This window comes from Rhinoraja longicauda, chromosome 5, assembly GCF_053455715.1.
Source record: "Rhinoraja longicauda isolate Sanriku21f chromosome 5, sRhiLon1.1, whole genome shotgun sequence".
Classification (NCBI taxonomy): Eukaryota; Metazoa; Chordata; class Chondrichthyes; order Rajiformes; family Arhynchobatidae; genus Rhinoraja; species Rhinoraja longicauda.
Window position 1 is genome coordinate 60,338,833 of NC_135957.1, and position 21,866 is coordinate 60,360,698.

A 21,866-nucleotide genomic window follows, 5' to 3' on the forward strand; every position below is an offset into this window, starting at 1 on the left:
AAACTGGAGAGAATGCTGATGAACATCTTGAATTGTTACTCATCTTTATCTAACATGTTGTATCTGAGATGTATGGAAATAAATGAATGATGTATGGGTATTGGCTCCATCACAAAGATACAATACATAGTTCGGATAAACCATCACCTTGAGCTTCCAGTGCTCAAAAGTAACAAAGTGCATTAGTGCTGCAGTGGCCAAAAATGAACGGACCACAATATACGCTCAAATCTAGATAACTACCCCTCAATATGGATTGACTATTTTGAGTAGAAATCTGTTTCATCAATTGAACAATTATAAACTGGAAAATCGCTTTCTTGGAATCCATTTCATTCTGTTGCTCTCGATGAAAGAATTACGATTTATGTTATCTAACTTTTGGAAGCTGTTACATTTGATGGACAAGGGAGGAAAGGAGCTAAACGATGATTGTGCAGAAACTTGGCTTTTAGAAATATTCTTTGAACTTTTCAGTGAAAAGTCATAGAGATTTTTCAAAAATGAACTGGTGGTGTTATATTCTTTTTTAAACAAAATGATATAACATTTAGGGAAAAACTGGCAGCATAATATCCCGTAGGTGGAAGATAAAATTGTCACCACTTCCACAGCTGGCAGAAACCGACCTTTCGTGGTTACATAGACAGGTACAAAAGTAATCCATGAAATGAAATAAATCAGCATGCTAAATGTAATAAACTTGGCCTCATTGTAATTTTCTGGCAGCTTTCTACCTTTAAAGGCAAATATAAAGCAAATCAGGGCAAGAAGAGCTATGTATCCCAACATAACAGCAAAAGCCACATAAGAACCCTCATTGCATTCCAGCAACATTTCTCTTGGAAGTATTCTAATATCCCTGTCGGCTCTTGGAGCATTAAAAATCAACCACAGTGCACAAATGATAACCTGAAATCCTGTGCAAATACCGATGATGAGCCATGGATTATAGCAAGTCTTCAAATATTTTTGATTAGCTGGGTTAAAGTTAAATGCGAAGAGTATTGCAAGTGATTTTGTCAAAGTGCATGAAACAGAGAGAGTGAAGCTGATGCCAAATAAACACTGCCTGAATTTGCAGGTTAGATAATTTGGCTTTCCAAGAAAAAAGAAGACACTTGCAAAGCTCAGCATCAAAGAGAAGAGCATAATGAACGACAAGATGCCACCGTTGGATTTAACGGCTGGTGTGTTGATGTTCCTGATAAAGATAACAATTATGACCAAGATTAAACCAATTCCAAAGGCTGTAAAGATTAGCAATACTATAGAAAATTCATTTGTCCATTTAAGGAATATAGCATCTTTTTTGTTGCACGAGGCACTTCCAGTTGGAGCCCATTCATCCTCAGAACAATGGAAACATTGCTGCGCATCTGAAATTAAAGTTTAAAGAAAACAGCAATTAATATATCAGCTTATTTAGTTAAATATCACTTTTGTGGAAGAACTTTATAGCAGTCCACCTAAGGGATTTACGGATAAATGAATTTTCTGAAGGAACAGGTAAGTCATACACTCATACACTCTTAAGATAACAATTATTAGAAAGATTTATACTATTCTAAGGGCTATTACAATAAGGTGATAAGGTCATAAATAATAGGAGCAGAATTAGGCTATTCGGCCCATCAAGTCTACTCCACGATTCAATCATGGCTGATCAATCTCTCCCTCCTAACCCCATTCTCCTGCCTTCTCCTTATAACACCTGACACCCGTACCAATCAAGAGTCTATCTATCTCTGCCTTAAAAATATCCATTGACGGCCTCTACAGCCTTCTGTGGCAAATAATTCCAGAGATTCACCACCCTCTGACTAAAGAAATTCCACTTCATCTCCTTCCTAAAGGAATATCCTTTAATTCTGAGGCTACGACCTCTAGTCCTAGACTCTCCCACTCGTGGACACATCCTCTCCACATCCACTCTATCCAAGCCTTTCACTATTCTGTATGTTTCAATGAGGTCTGCCCTCATCCTTCTAAACTCCAGCGAGTACAGGCCCAGTGTTGTTAAACGCTCATCATAAGTTAACCCACTCATTCCTGGGATCATTCTTGTAAATCTCCTCTGTACTCTCTCCAGATGGATTTCAATAGAAAATTTGTTACACCAAAGGAGAAGTTCAAAGAAAATCCCAGGCTCCATCTCCGCTTTCTGCTGACCTGGATGAAGTTAGTTAAAACTGGCTGAAATGCGAATATGAGTCTCGGTTCCCCTGCTTTAGAAAATGAGGTAGCGCAGATTATAATTGGTATTCTTTCCGGAAAACAAATGAGTTTACTTTTGGAGATGATTGACTGTGATACCCTTCTTATATAAATATCCTAATGCAGTCACTGTTACTGGTATTGCCTTCTTGAGCAAGGTTGGTGGACACTTGAATAGCAATGGGAAGCATGGAAGGAAAATGTGTCAGAATAGATTAGGTTTAAGCGATCTGTATAGAAAATGATGGTGTTTGAGTTGTTTACTATTTTAATAACTTTGCTAACAAGAAGAACAGTATATCACAATGGCTTGGGTAATGAGCTACAGAATATTATTGGGAATACACTATACATCCATTGCTTCCACTGAATTCATAGTTGGAAAGATGGTTAATCAAAAATATTATCCCTCTCTGTAGATTTTTGTATTTAACAACTAAAGTGAGAAAAAAGAACTGTAAATGGAGCTGAGAGTATGTTTTGATATGGAGAGCAATTGATATCTGGAACACTCTGCCAGAGGAGTTGGTGGAATCAGATGAAATTGGAAGGTTTAACGAGGTTTAAAGACGCATTTGGACAAACACTTAAATAGGCAAAGCATAGAGGGATACAATCTTGATGCAGGAAAATGGGAGTGGTGTAGATGAGCAAGGTCGGCTTGGATGAGATGGGATGCAGGGCATATTTCTGTGCTGTGTAATTCTACGACTATAGTGTAAGTTGTGACTTTACAAATAGATACCATAGGGAACTGGACCTCCGTCATTGCCAGAGTGGGGCCACATGCAAATTGGAGGAACCACATCTCATATTCCACTTGGGAACATACAACCCAACAGTATGAACATTGAATTCTCCAACTTTAAATAATACTCCCTAGATCTTCTCTCTTTTCTGTGCCCTCCTCAACCCTAGTGTACACTTATTTCTTCTACTAGATTGCCCCTCTATTTCACCCCTCCCCACCCCCCACTGTGCCCCTGCTTCCCTCTGGCATTACATCTCACTCTTCCCTCTTCATCTGACACCCTTTTGTCTCCTTTTTTTAATCTCTAGCCTTTGTCACTTGCTCCATCCATATGCCCAATAATACCTCCCTCGCTTGTACCACCTATCACTTGCCAGGCTTTGTTTCTCCCCCCCCCCCCCTCCTGTTTTCCAGCATTCTCCCCCTCCCCCAACTACAATCAGTCTCATATCTTATTGAACCATATAACATTATTAAGGGATTGGACACGCTAGAGGCAGGAAACATGTTCCCAATGTTGGGTGAGTCCAGAACCAGGGGCCACAGTTTAAGAATAAAGGGTAGGCCATTTAGAACAGAGATGAGGAAAACTTTTTCACTCAGAGAGTTGTAAATCTGTGGAACTCTCTGCCTCAGAAGGCAGTGAAGGCCAATTCTCTGGATGCATTCAAGAGAGAGTTAGATAGAGGTCTTAAAGATAAAGGAGTCAAGGGATATGGGGAGAAGGCAGCAACGGGATGCTGATCTGGATGATCAGCCATGATCATGGTGAATGGCGGAGCTGGCGCGAAGGGCCGAATGGCCTACTCCTGCACCTATTGTCTATTGTCTAATTGTCCCGATCCACAACCTTACCTATCTATTCCCTCTACAGGTGGCCCACCCTGCTGAGTTACTCCACCATTTTGCTCAAAATTCCAGCACCTGCAGTTCCTTGTGTATCTTGACAAATATTTTGCAGATTAATTCATTTACTCCTTACCAGTTGTATTGGAGAACGTATTTAAACTGCAGCTTACACAATCATAGCAGCACGTGTGTTGACCTTTGGATGACAGTCTCAGTTGTCCCAGTTGGCAGTGGCTAGAGCATTCTGATACCACTTTCTTTAAAGGAATGAAAACAAATATTTAGAAATGTCAGAAAAGTCAATGACTACAAAATGTAATCTAGTTATGCCAAGAACTAGGCATGATATGTGCCAGCCAATATTAACTTTGAAACTAAAAAGGAGATACATTATATATTTTCGGCAAATGTTGTTTGGAATATACTGAGACCACGTTGGCCAGTGTAGCCTAATAATGCACAATCTTTTTGAAGGATTCTTTCTAAGAGAATAAAACATTTAAACAAATGAGAAAATGTGGAATATGAATGGAAAATTATAGCTTGCATTCTTTGAACAATCGCAAGCTTTAATCAGTTACTTAAGAACAACTTCGCAAAATAAATAATATAAAGATTGATTATCAATTCCTCTCAATAAAAAAATAGCGTCATATTCTTAGCAATATTTGCATCATCAATAAATAACTCAATAGTTTTGCTTATTGACTTGTTTCTTTCCATGGCTTAGACTGGGCACATTAGTGTTTAGAAATGTATTGCTCAGGGGACAGTTGTATATTTTATGTTACAGTTGTATATGCTACATATGTTATGTATAAAAGTGAATTTCATTGGTACCTTTTAATGAATGGAAATCGGGCATGATAAATTTATTGGCGTTATTGATAGAGTGTAGAGTGCAGTTACCAGGCTACGAGGCAAAATCATCAGATACAAGGAACTGCAGAAGCTGATTTACAAAACAAGAAACAAAGTGCAAGAGTAACTCAGTGGGTCAGGCAGTATCTCTGGAAAAAAAAGATGCAAAGTGTGGTGGGTTGAGCCATTTTGGTATTGAATCGTCGTTTGTCGGGCTCGAGCTCTCACGTGGACCGGGTGTGATCTGGGCCGACCAATCGTGGGGTCAGGGAGGCGGGCCGACCAATCGTGGGGTCAGGGAGGCGGGCCGTCGGATGTGTGTGAGATCAAAGGTCTGGTGGTTGGAGTTTAACTCGGGTGTGCGCACGAGCGACGGTAGTAGTTAAATATTAACCTGATGCGTGCGTGAGCAACGGAACTGTATCGGTTAATTATGGAACAGAGTGTTTACACAATGCGTGGACCTCTACACAAAGTGCTCTTTTTCTCCAAAGATGCTGCCTGACCTGCTAAGTAACTCCAGCATTTTGTGCCTTTTATAGTCAAAATCATGCCTATTTTAAAATATGGTTTAACCCCCTGAACTCCCTTAAGAGACAGTGGAAACAGGGTATTTGAATATCTTTAAAATGGCAGTAGGAAGATTCTTGATAATAGGTGAAAGGTTATTTAAGTACAATTGAAAATCATGTTGAGGTTATAATCAGGTCAACCATGTATTTGAATAGCAGGCAATTTATGTAAATAGACAATTGACTGTGAAATTGTAATTGCAATTTGTATTTAGTGCAGCTTGAGTTTCTGGGATTTTTAGGAAGAGATAGAAACAGGACAAGCCATTTGGTACGTGATGCCTTCCTTGACATTCAACAAAATCCCAGATGGTCTTTTACCACAGCACCGCCTCTTTGCACTAATCCCATATCCCTTGGTTCCTTAGTAGCTAACTATCAATGTTTGTAAAAAAAAACTGCTGAATGCAAATAACACTGTAAAATTGTTTTACATATGTTTTGTATAAAAGTGAATTTCATTCATTTGTAATTAGCTTGTTCTGAGATTGACAGTGTCTAAGAATAGTTATTGTTGTAATTTTTAGGTGTTTAAACGTCAAACGCCACCAAGTTACCATGCTTGAAAGTGTCAAGAAAAGTTTAAAGACAATGCAAATTTCATTTTAAAATTCTGTTGTAGTTCATCCTTCTAGTCCTTGTAAATCTTTTCTGAACCCTTTCAAGCTTGACAATATATTTCCTATAAGATGATACACAATATTCCAAATGTGGTCTCACCAACATCTTATACAATTGCAACATGACCTCCCAACTTCTATACTCAATACTCCGACTAAGTTAACTAAAAAGGCAATACGAGGAGAAAAGATGAGGTACGAGGGTAAACTAGCCAATAATATAAAGGAGGATAGCAAAAGTTTTTTTAGGTACGTGAAGAGGAAAAAAATAGTCAAGGCAAATGTGGGTCCCTTGAAGACAGAAGCAGGGGAATTTATTATGGGGAACAAAGAAATGGCAGACGAGTTAAACCGTTACTTTGGATCTGTCTTCACTGAGGAAGATACACACAATCTCCCAAATGTTCTAGGGGCTGGAGAACCTAGGGTGATGGAGGAACTGAAGGAAATCCACATTAGGCAGGAAATGGTTTTGGGTAGACTGATGGGACTGAAGGCTGATAAATCCCCAGGGCCTGATGGTCTGCATCCCAGAGTACTTAAGGAGGTGGCTCTAGAAATAGTGGAAGCATTGGAGATCATTTTTCAATGTTCTATAGATTCAGGATCAGTTCCTGTGGATTGGAGAATAGCAAATGTTATCCCACTTTTTTAGAAAGGAGGGAGAGAGAAAACGGGTAATTATAGACCAGTTAGTCTGACATCAGTGGTGGGGAAAATGCTGGAGTCAATTATAAAAGACGAAATTGCTGAGCATTTGGATAGCAGTAACGGGATCGTTCCGAGTCAGCATGGATTTACGAAGGGGAAATCATGCTTGACAAATCTACTGGAATTTTTTGAGGATGTAACTAGGAAAATTGACAAGGGAGAGTCAGTGGATGTGGTGTACCTCGACTTTCAGAAAGCCTTCGACAAGGTCCCACATAGGAGATTAGTGGGCAAAATTAGGGCACATGGTATTGGGGGTAGGGTACTGACATGGATAGAAAATTGGTTAACAGACAGAAAGCAAAGAGTGGGGATAAATGGGTCCCTTTCGGAATGGCAGGCAGTGACCAGTGGGGTACCGCAAGGTTCGGTGCTGGGACCCCAGCTATTTACGATATACATTAATGACTTAGACGAAGGGATTAAAAGTACCATTAGCAAATTTGCAGATGATACTAAGTTGGGGGGTAGTGTGAATTGTGAGGAAGATGAAATAAGGCTGCAGGGTGACCTGGACAGGTTGTGTGAGTGGGCGGATACATGGCAGATGCAGTTTAATGTAGATAAGTGTGAGGTTATTCACTTTGGAAGTAAGAATAGAAAGGCAGATTATTATCTGAATGGTGTCAAGTTAGGAGGAGGGGGAGTTCAACGAGATCTGGGTGTCCTAGTGCATCAGTCAATGAAAGGAAGCATGCAGGTTCAGCAGGCAGTGAAGAAAGCCAATGGAATGTTGGCCTTCGTAACAAGAGGAGTTGAGTATAGGAGCAAAGAGGTCCTTCTACAGTTGTACCGGGCCCTGGTGAGACCGCACCTGGAGTACTGTGTGCAGTTTTGGTCTCCAAATTTGAGGAAGGATATTCTTGCTATGGAGGGCGTGCAGCGTAGGTTCACTAGATTAATTCCCGGAATGGCGGGACTGTCGTATGTTGAAAGGCTGGAGCGATTGGGCTTGTATACACTGGAATTTAGAAGGATGAGGGGGGATCTTATTGAAACATATAAGATAATTAGGGGATTGGACACATTAGAGGCAGATAACATGTTCCCAATGTTGGGGGAGTCCAGAACAAGGGGCCACAGTTTGAGAATAAGGGGTAGGCCATTTAGAACGGAGATGAGGAAGAACTTTTTCAGTCAGAGGGTGGTGAAGGTGTGGAATTCTCTGCCTCAGAAGGCAGTGGAGGCCAGTTCGTTGGATGCTTTCAAGAGAGAGCTGGATAGAGCTCTTAAGGATAGCGGAGTGAGGGGGTATGGGGAGAAGGCAGGAACGGGGTACTGATTGATAGTGATCAGCCATGATCGCATTGAATGGCGGTGCTGGCTCGAAGGGCTGAATGGCCTACTCCTGCACCTATTGTCTATTGTCTATTGTCTATAATGAAGGCTGATGTGCAAAAAGCCTTTTTGACCACCTTATCTACCTGCTACTCGACCTTCAAGGAACCATGCACCTGCACACCTAGATCTCTGCTCTGTTTGTTCTCATCCAAATCATTGATGTAGATGACAAACAGTAAAGTGCCCAGCACCGAACCCTGAGGCACACCTCCAGTCACAGGCCTCCAGACCGAGAAGCAACCTTCCACCATCACACTCTGTTTCCTTCCATGGAGCCAATTTGCTATCCATTCAGCTATCTCTCCTTGGATCCCATGAGATCTAACCTTCCAGAGCAGCCTACCGTGCGGAACCTTTAGAATGCCTCGATGAAATACATGTACACAACATCTACAGCTCTGCCCTCATCGACCTTTTTTGTCATACCTTCAAAAAACTCAATCAGATTTGTGAGACACGACCTCCCATGTACAAAACCATGCTAACTATTTCCAATCAGCCCTTGCCCGTCCAAATGCCTTTATAACCTATCCCTCAGAATACTCTCTAGTTAGTTTCCAACCACGATGTTAAGCTCGTTAAGATTTATTCTATATTTTCCTTGAACTTCGTCCCCTTTGATCTCTCGTTTTCACACCTGAAAACAGTCTGAAACAGGGTCTCGACCCGAAACGTCACCCATTGCTTCTAGAAGGAAGCATCCAGAGATGCTGCCTGCCTGTCCCTCTGAGTTACTCCAACATTTTGTGTCTATCTTCTGAAGGAGAGACTCTATTTCAAGCTTCAGCTTTGGGGAGAAACTACCAGACGGATAGAGAAAAAGACTCAAGGGTGTGCTCAACGCTTCCTCTGAAAAGTGCAACATCCCTTAGCATGCCCAAGAACTCCTGGACTATGATCATTCAAGGTGGAGAAGGAGCATTTGGGCCAGTTGAAAGAACATCAAGACCTTACATTGGGAAGATACGAAGGCCCTGTGTAATCAGCAGAAGCAGAAGACTACCTCATAACCTATATACTGGCCTGTTCCCTCAGTCATCTCCTGCCCCATCTATGGAAGAATCTCCTGTTCTCCCATTGGCCTCAGAGGCCACCACAACCATTTTGTAACCAACAAATCTGGAGTGGTAGCAAACCATCCTCAATCTTAAGGGATTGCCTAAATGGAAAAGAGGGGAAGGAAAGAAGGATATAGGAAAGATGTTTTTGTTGATAAATGCAATGGCTATGAGAGAGTCACGATCAAGGGATTTGCCTGTACAGTTTATACAGAGGAAGAGGTTTAGAGAGCATAAGGAGTGACTATAGCAGGAGTGTGTCTGAAGAAGTGAACAAGGGAGTTGAAACATTCATCTATTCACTCTGTTAACATGTGCATTTATGATGCTACCCATAAGCAAGTTAGGTATATATTTGGTGAAATCATTGTGGTCTATACTTAAATATATAATGAAAAGTTAAGAATGATAGAAAATTACCTTGAAGTCATTGAAACGTGAATCTTTAATTATAAATTTATTCTTTTGTATATCATATTCTGCAATTATGTGACCAACAGCCATTTTGCCTTTGATGGGTTTCCACAGGAGGATATCATATCCAGAGATAAAATCTCCAAAAGAATCAAATTGGATTCTATTTCCCTCTTTAGTTATGTTCACATTCTTCAGTTCTTTCAATAACTGTAATAAAATTCAAGGACTAAAGTAATAATCATTTTTTTGTTCAGCGAATATTGCTTTGGTTGATATAGTTTTCTAATAAAGTGAATCAAAATCAAATATTATTGCTTAATATATTAATATTAATATTAACAATGTAACGTATAAAATCTAAACAACTCTTTGAAGCCACAGAATAACTTGTAATCCTTTGTAATTAGGTATGAATTATGAAGTGAGCAATTAAAGGCAGATTTCACTTGGGAAAATCAGTAAAATGATATTGTGATTTTCCTATATGGTGATGTCACTAATCAGCACTAATTGCAACTGATCTTTTCAGCAAACTTCAGTTTGTCAGTTAATTGGATAACAAATTCAAAGTTTCTGGCCCAGAAATTCCATATGAAAGCACATGGTGAAACATTGCTGCCCAGGGGACCCATATCAATTTGGTGCTTAACCTCCAAGGAGTGATACTGCACAATGTATAAAGGGCCAATTATCTTGTGATTCCAGGCCTTGTGTACAGAAACTGCACAATAGCCTCAAAACTATCACAAAGCACGACACTGCTGCAATTCATTCCTGCCACTGCTTCCTGGAAAAGCCTTGGAGTACACAACAAGGGATAGCTCTGGAAGGGACTTGCCCCTTTAGATGCAGCCTGTAAGATCCAGTGAAGGGCTGCTCCTATATCTGAGTACCGTGGACTTTACTTACAGTCAATTTGTGATACAAAATCACAAGATCACCACTAATTGTACAATGTACACAGATTGACATCAGGTGAGTCCTTTGCATCGGGGAGTGCTATTGAATGCCTAAAATTGTATATCAGTGCACAAATAACCCGTGATCAGATTTTCAATGAACTTGAACAGCACAGTATCTACAGATGAAGTGACAGCATTTCAAATTCTCTGTCTTTTGATTGACCTTAATCAAAATAAATTTAATTGGAACTAGAGAATCTGTTTTAGATACAAATTGCCCAGATTATCTCAGCAGGTTGTGAGAGGAGTTATGTTATAAGTGAAGATAATTCCAATCACACCTGAATATTTTTTAGTTTACAGATGCAGCGCAGAAACAGGCCCTTCAGCCCATTAAGTCCGCACTGACCAGCGATCCCTGCACATTAACACTATCCTACACACACTAGGGACAATTTTTACTTATACCAAGCCAATTAACCTACAAACCTGTACGTCTTTGGAGTGTGGAAGGAAACCAAAGATCTCGGAGAAAGCGTACAAACTCCATACGGACAGCACCCATAGTCGGAATCGAACCCGGGTCTCTAGTGCTGCAAGCGTTGTAAGGCACCAACTCTACCGCTGCGCCACCGTGCCACCCTTGAGCAATTCTGGTAAAGCCATCCTTAAGATACCTCATGCTAACACTTCTCCAGGTGTCAAAATATTAATGTACAGTAAGGGCAGGAAACACTTGTTGGATATTAATCATTTCATTTTTGGTGCAAATACTGGTAATCTTCCTGTACCATACAGAAGAGGGGGCCACAACACTTTGCTTCATAAAATATTATTTCAATTATAGTAGTACACACAGGGATCTACAGGGAAACTGTACAAGAATTAAACTGCAAGTGAGAATATGTTATTCGTTATACTTTAAGGTAAAGGCTTACCTCCCATGGTGCAAAGTCTAATGATCTACGGCAACTTCCTTCATTGCATTTTAACAGATTTTGAAGTGCATGTGTCAGAGCATACACTGACCACTGAATGCTGGAAGTAACACCTGGCTCAATATTATTCAGGAGAAAGCCATTTTCCATGTATTGCAATTCCTTGCCATTGCTCATATCCTGATGTTCATTATATTTGAGCAGGTATTTTTCATCTGAAATACATGAGTCTAGATCTTCGTTTTCCTCGTCTGTACAAAAGTTATAAAGCATGTAATATTTCTTCAGAAATGTGTTAACACCTGTCGAATTAAGTGTCAATTTTTTCACGTAATCTCGAAATTTTGAAATATTCCTACTTTTAAATGTGAATCCAATAATTTTCCCAATGTTCTGAATTTTTTCCAAACGAGTGATATTATTGTTGCTTGACCAGCTGTCACTGGCAATCCAAATTTTGCTTATGTTGTGAGTATTTAATATTTCAAACAGTTCAATGACATGGGAGGCTCTACCAAACATGACAATGACGTTCACTCGCGTTCGGTTGATGATAGTGTTTGCCACTTCTTTTATCCGGGAGGTTGTTATCTGATCAGATGAATAATATGGAATAATTTCTTGGAAAGCCACACATGCACCATGGTGCTCAACTTCAGAAATGAAGCTATCTATTCCAGACCGACTGTAGTCATCATCACTTGCAATAGTCCCCACCCAATTCCACCCAAAGGTTTGAACCAGCATGGCCATGGCTTTAGATTGAAAGGTGTCACTTGGAATAGTTCTCAGGAATGCAGGAAATCGAGTTTTGTCACTCAGAATTTTAGCAGAAGCCGAGTAGCTGATCTGTAAAAGATTCAAACAGTCAAAATCAAAGTTTTTTACTTTAAAGTTTATATTTCTGGTAAAGAAAAAGAAAAAAATAGTAACTCGGGTCTCTTACAGACCAGGTCATGAGAAATTATATGGGGGAGTAGGAAATGGGAGATATATTAAATATATGTGTATTTTGATTCGCATAATTTGGGGTGGCACGGTGGCGTAGCGGTAGGCCTTACAGTCCCAGAGGCCCTGGTTCGATCCTGACTACTGATGCTGGCTGTACGGGGTTTGTACATTCTCCCCGTGAACTGCGTGGGATTTCTCCGAGATCTTCGGTTTCCTTCCACTCTCCAAAGACATACAGGTTTGGATGTTAATTGACTTGGTATAAATGTATAAATGGAAAATTGTCCCTAGTGTGTGTAGGATAGTGTGAATGTACAGGGATCACTGGTCGGTTCGGACTCGATGGGCCAAAGGGCCTGTTTCCTCGCTATATCTCAAAACTAAACTAAACTAACCTCTTGAAAAATAGCCTCTTGAAAATGGCAGGGCAGTGCAGGTGTTGAGTGAATGAGGAGCTCACATTTAGCATGAGTGAAAATTTTGAATTGGAGAAGTTAATGGGACTGAAAGAGTATAATTCCTTAGGATAAACTGCATCACTGGGTTTTGAAAGAAGTGGCCATGAAGATAATGGTTGGATTAGTTGTCATCTATTGAAATTGCACCAATTCTAGAATGTTTTCCACTGATTGGAAGGTAGAAAATGTAATCCCACTATTTAAGGAGGGAGAGAGAAAACAGGGATCTACAGATTAGATAGCCTAACACCAGTAGTAGGGAAAACATCAATATCCATTATCAAGGAAGTGGTTTCAAGGCACTTATAACATAGGAATATAATTAATAAGTCAATATAGATTTATGAAAGGTAAATCATCTTTGATAAATCTTTTAGAGGTTTTGAGTTTGTAACTATTAAAATAAAGCGCAGCGGTAGAGTTGCTGCTTTACAGCGAATGCAGCGCCGGAGACTCAGGTTCGATCCTGACTACGGGTGCTGCACTGTAAGGAGTTTGTACGTTCTCCCCGTGACCTGCGTGGGTTTACTCCGAGATCTTCGGTTTCCTCCCACACTCCAAAGACGTACAGGTATGTAGGTTAATTGGCTGGGTAAATGTAAAAATTGTCCCTAGTGGGTGTAGGATAGTGTTAATGTACGGGGATCGCTGGGCGGCACGGACTTGGTGGGCCGAAAAGGCCTGTTTCCGGCTGTATATATATGATATGATATGATATGATATGATATGATGATATGATAAATAAGGTTGAACCAATTCAATGTGTTTGGACTTCCAGCCTATCCTCCATAAGGCATATGTTTAAGAGTTTGTTCCACAAAATTAAAGGCCATGTTACTGGGGATAAAATACTGGCATAATTAAAAGATCATTTAACAGATAGAAAACAATAGAAATATACAGGAAACGTTTATGTTGGAAGACTGTGACTAATGATGATCCTCGGGAATGAGTGCTGGGGTCCAACAGTTTACAATCTATTTTAGCAATGACTTAAATGAGGAGGATTGGGGAGGGGGTCAAGTATAACAGGTCAGGTTTGTTAATGTTACAACACAGAATGACATTGTGGGCTATGAGAAGGATGCTAAGAGGCAGGGGGATTTCAGTGAGGGGGAGATGGAATATGTGATCATCCCACCTGGTAGAAAAAAATAGAAAGGCAGCGTTTTTTTAAAAATGGTGAGAGTTGGTTTTCAGAAAGACCTGGGTGTCCTTGTACAAGAATTTAACTTCAGCACATACATTGTGGGCTGAAAGCCCTGTTGCTGTGCTGTACTATTCTATATTCTGTGAATCGCATGCATCATGAGTAATTTGGAAAACAAATGGCATGCTGGCCAGTGATTACAAGGGGATTTAGACACAAGACTGCATCTGGAATATTGTGTACCAACAGGTATGGTGTCCCTACTGCTAGAAGTGTGTTTGAGGGAGCACAAGGAAATCTCACCATTTTGATTCCTGGAATGGTGAGTTTGTTGCATTGGGACTGTGCCTGTATTCTCTTGATTTCAACAAAATGAGAAATGATCTCATTGGAATGTAGTCAATTCTTTTAGGGCTCGACAGATTAGTTGCAGGGATAATGTTTCCTTTGGCTGGCGTGTCTACGATCAGGTATTAAGAAATATGTCACTTTTGAGGCCACTAGAAAAGACAGCCTAATATGTTTTCCCCTTTCTAAATGTTAACATGCTGTGCCTCTGTTCATACAAATGGTACCACATTCTGCCATAATTTTCGTTAAACATGAACAAAATCAGGCATGACTATAAATTGAGAGAAGCAGGGTGAATAAATACTTTACAGTTAAATATAAACTGAAATGATTCAATGAATATAATTTGATTACCTGAGGCATAAGGTTTATGTTCAACAACCGTGCTACGGAAATGCTAACTTCTGATGTAGCAGGTCCTATCACTGCTTTAACTGTTGTCATGTAATCTGTATAATTACAGTGCACTTCAACACAATTGTCTGACGAGTTGGCTTTAGAAAGAAACTTCATGACTGCTCTCAATGCCATTGTTGGCTCCGTGCAGGTGTCATATATCTTGTATCCCAGTTTAATTCCAGGTAAGAGAGTTGAATTGTTTATCTTCTCTATGGAGTGGATCATGGCAAGAACTTTTACCAGACCTCGCACATCAAACCTGAAAATTAGAGAGTGTAATTAGGTAGAAACAATAATTGCAATCTGATGCTTTGGATGTACAGTATTATCAATACCATCACCATTGTTTCTAGTGTTATTTTGATAATGAGTATAACATTTGCTCAGATGATTATTATTATGATAGACTTTGCTTTAGAAAGAACTTTCAATTGTATACAATCTTTCACGTCTGTTGGACAGTTCAAAGTCATAGAGCCGTACAACACGGAAACAGGCCCCTTGGTCCAGCTCACACATGGATAGGACGAGTTTGGAGGGTTATGGACCAAACGCAGGCAGGTGGGACTAGTGTAGCTGGGACATGTTGGCCGGTGTGGGCAAGTTGGGCCGAAGGGCCTGTTTCCACACTGTATCACTCTATGACTCTATGAATCATCCATGCTGACCAAGATGCCCTAACGAAGTTAATCCCATTTGCACACATTTCCTGTCAATGTACCTGCCAAAATGTATTTTTAAAATTGTTACGTTACTTGCCTCAATTACTTCCTCAGTTACCCTCTGGATTGAAAAAGGTTGTCCCTCAGGTTCCTATCAAATCTTTCCCCTCACACCTTAAACCTCTAGTTCTCGTTTGCTTAGGTAATTGTGACATTGAACTTTTATGGGGCCAGAAGAGGCTGAAGATGCGGAAATCTGAAGCAAAAGAACAAACTGCTGGATGTACTCAGCGATTGAGCAGCATCTGTGGGCAGAAAGGAATTGCCAGTTTTGGGTTGAGACCCAACATCAAACCCAAACCACTGATGTTTGCTCTCCCTCACAGATGCTGCTTGACCCGCTGAATTCCTCCAGCAGTTTGTTTCTCCTTTCAGCAGTCTCCTTTCATCTACAACTGAAGATATTTTTCCAACACTGTTTTTTAAAAACATTAGATTCTAGGTAGTCGTATTTATGTCCTTTTTGTGAAGGCAAAACTAAAGTATTTCTTAAATTGCTTTTCCATTTCCTTGTTCTCCATCGCAAAATCTCCCATTTCTGACCGTAAGGGACCCATATTTGTTTTGTCAATCTTTATTTTTTGCATTGCTGACGAAGCCTTTGCAGTCCATTATTATATTCTTTGCAAGCTAGCTCTTGCATTATATTTTTGCTCTCTTAATCAATCCCACGGTATATTTTTGCTCAACCACTTCCAAATTTTAAGGCTTGCTGCTTATTCTGGCAACTTTATAAGGCTCCTCTTTGGATCTTAAAATATTCTTAAATAGCCATAATTCAGTCATTTCCCTTCAGTATGTTAATGCCAGAACTGAATCGACTATAGCTTTTGTTCCTGCATTTGTTCCTGCATTTGTTCGCTAAATGAGCTGGTGGGTGCAGCTCTAATGTGAAATGGAAATCTTTTGGTCGTTATTGATGCTTTACTATTTCCTTTGAAATGTGTTCTGACTGAAGCGGGCAGGTACTTTTCATGTGAATCAGGTGTGGAAGGCTGTGAATAATAAAATTGTAAATTCTTAGTATTTAATTTAATGATAGATAGATCAACCATGATTGGATGCCAGGGTTGACTCGATGGACTGAATGGCCTACCTATATATATATATATATATATATATATATATATATATATATATATACACATATAAATCATAGGAGCAGAGTTAGGCCATTCAGTCCATCGAGTCTACCCTGGCATCCAATCATGATTTATCTTTCGTTAAATTAAATCCTAAGAATTTACAATTTTATTATTCACAGCCTTCCACACCTGATTCACATGAAAAGTACCTGCCAGCTTTCGTCAGGACAAATTTTTCCTTGAATAGGTGTGACCTAGTTTCAAACATTACAGGGTGGTGCAATGTAGCAGTCAGCTCGTCACTGTGTTGTCGTTTCCCCCCCCCTGCCATTCCGTTAGAATATTCAGCTAATAAATGTCAGAATCTTTTTTCCAGGGTGGAAATGTCAAAGACGAGAGGGTATGTGAATTATGTGACTGGATCCTGGACTTCCTGCTGGAACGACCGCAGGCAGTGAGAATGGGCCCGCACCTGTCCTCCACTATCACCCCGAGTACCGGCACACCACAGGGCTGTGTTCTGAGCCCCATGCTCTACTCCCTCTTCACACACGACTGTGTTCCTGCATTCGACACCAACACCATTGTCAAGTTTGCAGATGACACAACGGTGATCGGGCTGATCACCAACGGGGATGAAACAAACTATAGAGCGGAGGTGCAGAACCTGGCGGACTGGTGCTCGGATAACAACCTGTCCCTAAATACCACCAAGACCAAGGAGCTGATCATCAACTTCCGTAGGTCACATAACGGGGAATATGCCCCGATCTCTATCAACGGGGACAGTGTGGAGAGAGTGTCCAGCTTCAAGTTTCTGGGCACTCACATTTCGGAGGACCTAACATGGTCCAATAACACTGCTGTGCTGGTCAAGAAGGCACAACAAAGACTGTTCTACTTAAGAACACTGAAAAAGTCTGGTCTACCCCAACAGCTGCTGACGACCTTCTACCGCTGCACCATAGAGAGCATCCTAACGCATGGCATCCCTGTGTGGTACCTCAGCTGCACGGAGGCAGAAAGGAAAGCTCTACAGCGGGTAGTCCATAGAGCTCAGAGGGCCATCGGAACACAGCTACCAGACTTGGAGGGCATCTACAACACACGATGCCTCAGAAAAGCCACCAGCATCCACAAAGACTCTTCACACCCCTGCAACAGTCTGTTCGAACTCCTTCCATCGGGCAGACGATACAAGGCATTCTATGCCCGCACCTCCAGACTCAGGAACAGCTTCATCCTCAGGGCCATAGCTGCTATGAACCGGTCCTGCTGAGCCGGATGGCCACAACGCATAGATCAACTTGCACTTTACCCTGTCTAAAAACTGTTACAACTGTTTCGTTTCGTTTCGTTGGGTTGCTGCTGTCTAAATTACCTAAATTATTGCATTGTATGGGAGGCGCATTCCCAATCTCGTTGTACCCCTGGGTACAATGACAATAAAGATATATTGTATTGTATTGTATATTTTAAGGTTAGAGGAGTAAAGTTTAAAGTGCAGGGAAGTTTTTAACACTGAGAGCGGTGGATACTTGGGCACCCACAGTCAGGGGTGGTGGTGGAGTCAGATACGATAGTGGTATTGAAGAGGCTTTTAGATGAAAACACATATTTATGAAGGGAATGGAGGGATATGGATCATGTGCAGGCAAATGAGACTAGTTTATCTTGGCATCAGATCTGGCACAGACATTGTGGGCTGAAGCCTGGTCCTATGTTGTACTTTTCTCTGTTTTATGTTCTACACTCTAATGAACATTGCAATTGTGGTTTCCAGATGGTAGCATAAGGTTGGTATGCTGCCCCCATTAAAATGACAAACATGGGATAAATATGCAACAAAAAGCTATTCCTTGAAAGAGTCATAGATGATACAGTGTGGAAACAGGCCCTTCGGCCCAACTTGCCCACATCGGCCAACATGGCCCAGCTAAACTAGTTCCACCTGTCTGCCTTTGGTCGATATCCCTCCAAACCTGTCCTATCCATGTACCTGTCTAACTGTTTCTTAAACGATGGGATAGTCCCAGCCTCAACTACCTCCTCTGGCAGGATGTTCCATACACCCACCACCCTTTAAGTGGAAAAAGTCACCCCTCAGATTCCTATTAAATATTTTGCCCTTCACCTTGAACCTATGATCCTCGATTCCCCTACTCTAGGCAAGAGATTCTGTGCATCTATCCGTTCTATTCCTCTCATGATTTTATACACCTCTATGAGATCACCCCTCATCCTCCTGCGCTCCAAGGAATAGAGTCCCAGCCTACCCATCATCTCCCTGTAGCTCAGTCCCTCTAGTCCTGGCAACATCCTCGTAAATCTTCTCTGAACCCTTTCAAGCTTGACAACATCTTTCCTATATGCACATTGCTGCCCAGTCTGGTGAAATATCAGCTTTGCATCAGGCACTTAACATTTTATGTAAGAAGGAACTGCAGATGCTGGTTTAAACCGAAGATAGACAATGCTGGATTAACTCAGTGGGACAGGCAGCATCTCTGGAGGGAAGGAATGGGTGACATTTCGGGTCGAGACCCTTCTTCTGACATTTTATAGTTAAATGAGCATGTCTTGCTTTGATCGATCATCTTAGCTCTTTCAACATGGCAGAACAGCAACATTTATTTTACATATTGCATATGTGATCCCTGGAGAAAAGGTCTGAAGAAGGGTTCCAACCCGGAACGTCACCTGTTCCTTTTCTCCACAGATGCTGCCTGACCCACTTAGTTACACCAGCATTTTGTGTCATCTTCGGTATAAAGCAGCATCTGCAGTTCCTCCCTACACATATGTTATCCGTGCTGGGATGGTACATAGTATCCCTCAGGTAACGGTTCATTGTAGAGAGCACTAAAATGTCTATCAAATATTCCGCCACAGTCAGATGCAGTAATAAAGACATGAATGGTCCAATTGGGTGGGTCCATAATCAAACATAAGTAGCTTTTTAGTTTAGTTTAGTTAAGTTTAGAGATACAGCGTGGAAACAGGCCCTTCGGACCATCGAATCCACACCGACCAGCGATCCCCGGACACTAACACTATCCTACACACACTAGGGACAATTTACAATTTTACCAATCCATTTAGCCTACAAACCTGTACATCTTTGGAGTATGGGGGAACTGGAGCACCCAGAGAAAACCCACGCAGGTCACGGGGGGAACATACAAACAGGACCTGTAGTCAGGATCTAATCTGGGTCTCTGGCACCATAAGGCAGCAACTCTACCGCTGTGCCACCGTGCCAGGGATTAGATGGAGCAGAATTTGTAAGGTGTATCCAGGAATGTTTTCTCAAGCAATACACAATTGGCCTTCTAGAGAGAAGACAACACTTGCCCTCCTCAGTGGCTGAAGTCACAGTGGGTGAGCACGTAGGAACCAGCAACCACAATTCTAATAGTTTTATAATAATTATAGAAAATGACAGGACTCATCCATAAATTAAAGTCCTAACTTGGATTTTCAGGGCATTAGAAAGGAATCTGCAAAGGTAGATCAGGAAAGGCTGCCGGCAAGTAAATGGATGTCTGGCAAGTGTGAGACTTTTAAAAGTGAGATAGGTAGAGTTCAGGGCCAACATGCTCCTGTTAGAGTGGATGGCAAGTTTAACAGGATTAGGGAACTCTGGCTGATGAGAGATACTGAAGCTCTGATCAGGAGAAAGAAGAAGGCGTGTCAGGGAAGGACGGCTAGGACCAAACGTAGGTTAATTTGGCTCTGGTAAAAATTGTAAATTGTCCCTATTGTGTAGGATAGTGCTAATGCATGGGGATCGATGGTTGGTGCGGACTCAATGGGTCGAAGGGCCTGTTTCTGCACTCTATCTCTAAACTAATCTAAACTAAACTAAAAATAGGTTCCTTTAACGATCAGCGAGGTTGTCTAATGTCATAGAAGATGGGCCCGATTTTAAATTAATACTAATCTGTATTTACTGTGGACATGGTCATGGAAGGCAGGGACTTCAGGGAAGGGAATTGCCACTGTCCACAGCTGTTTGTTTTTTGAGTTCTTCGCTGAAATGCTGTGACGTTCTCTGCCTGACTCAGCTGCCTCAGATACACCTTTGACTTGGAGACAGTGAGAGGAGTCAACTTTCTTCCCCCCTGCCCCATCCCCAGTTTGGAGAAGGGTTCCAACTCAAAACATCATCTATCCATGCTCTCCAGAGATACTGTCTGACCCGCTGAACTATTCCAGCACTTTGTGTCCTCTTTTGTAAACCGGCTTCTGCAGTTCCTTGCTTCTACTACGAGAAGAACAATGTGTTCTCAGAGAGCAGTAACACTGGAAACGACTGCAGAAATATGATGAAAAGGGGCTACAGAGGGATTTGAAGACAAAGGTGAGAGTTTTAAAAGTACCAATTACAGCATTCATTGTCAAGATTGAACACTTGCAAAGTGGGTACAGATAAATAACAAACCTATATCCACATGTTTTACATTTACGTGTCTCTGAAGTGATCACATAATCTATTTGGTTTCATTGGACTTATAAATAATAAGTTGAGGGCTAAACTGGGGATGGGTAACCTTACTGATCTATGATACAGTCATTCATGGGCGTTCAGATTTCTCACTTAAACATACAGTACATGTTTTCTGTTAATTAAAAAATTCTAACATATTCTTACATAGTTCCCCTATGTGACTGTCCTGCCAAGGAAAAGTCATAATTACCTACAAGCGCTAATGAAAGCTTGGCAGTTTTGAATAGATTTTTAAAAAATATATAAATCTTTATTGCTATAGGTAAGGCATAATTATTTCTTTGATTTGACACAGTAAAAATTAGTCTTCCCGATAGTTAAATTTATTTTTGTATCACTGGCTCTAAGCGACTATAACAATGCCAATCTACAAAATAATTACTTGCGTTTCAGAACATATTGCATTGTACTAAAAGCTTTCCTCTTCCCTTTTCACTGTAAAAGTATGAGTATATTAAAAAAACAAGTTTGTAACTCTCCTCATTTTACATCATTGTATGAATCCATGAATTACTCCTTTAATTTAGATGAGTTATTTCTCATGCCATACAAACTTTAGTTCACCTTAAGTACTTATTACCTTTACTAAAGCTGTGAATCAATTAGTTACTTACCCTTTACATGTTTGACCCTCAGGTTTTTTGAAATCCACCGAAGTTTCAATCTTGACATGGACTGGAAAGAGACCTCCAATGATGATATCTCCCGGAGCCTCAATATTGTAGGAGTCATGCATGTTTTCACAGGTGCTCGGAGTTTGGTTTGACAAAGTGCACACCACAAACAAAAATTGAAACAGAAACACGTTTCTGAGCATTTTTAACATTTTCAGATTGGAGTGGTTAGGACAGGCTGCATTTACTTTGGCAGAGTTCACAAGTTCCTGGTATCTCACGGTTACATAGGAAACCAAGTAGCAAACATTCAACCACACCCTACTTAAATGTGTTTCAGCTTTCCAATTGGTGTGACAGGTAGGTTCCCTGGATTGCGCAAAACCTAT

At 40.8% G+C, this 21,866-nt stretch overlaps 1 protein-coding gene across 1 annotated transcript; it reads right to left on the reverse strand.

Annotated features, from left to right (window-relative positions):
* Nucleotides 1-297: 297 nt before the first annotated feature.
* gprc6a (G protein-coupled receptor, class C, group 6, member A) lies at nucleotides 298-21,689 on the reverse strand. The gene is made up of 6 exons (XM_078399625.1): nucleotides 21,478-21,689; nucleotides 14,502-14,805; nucleotides 11,238-12,086; nucleotides 9,401-9,604; nucleotides 3,951-4,074; nucleotides 298-1,379 (listed from the first exon to the last, which is right to left on the reverse strand). Exons 1-6 carry the CDS (start codon nucleotides 21,687-21,689, stop codon nucleotides 298-300), a joined length of 2,775 nt encoding a protein of 924 aa, XP_078255751.1.
* Between the last annotated feature and the right edge of the window lie 177 nt (nucleotides 21,690-21,866).

Coding starts and splice junctions, on each gene's coding strand:
- gprc6a (XM_078399625.1), bottom strand. CDS start 21,689: ATGTTAAAAATGCTCAGAAACGTGTTTCTGTTTCAATTTTTGTTTGTG. Junction 12,087..14,501: donor ACATAAACCTTATGCCTCAG/GTAATCAAATTA, acceptor AATCTTTTACAG/ATCAGCTACTCGGCTTCTGC. Junction 1,380..3,950: donor TACGTTCTCCAATACAACTG/GTAAGGAGTAAA, acceptor CTTTAATTTCAG/ATGCGCAGCAATGTTTCCAT.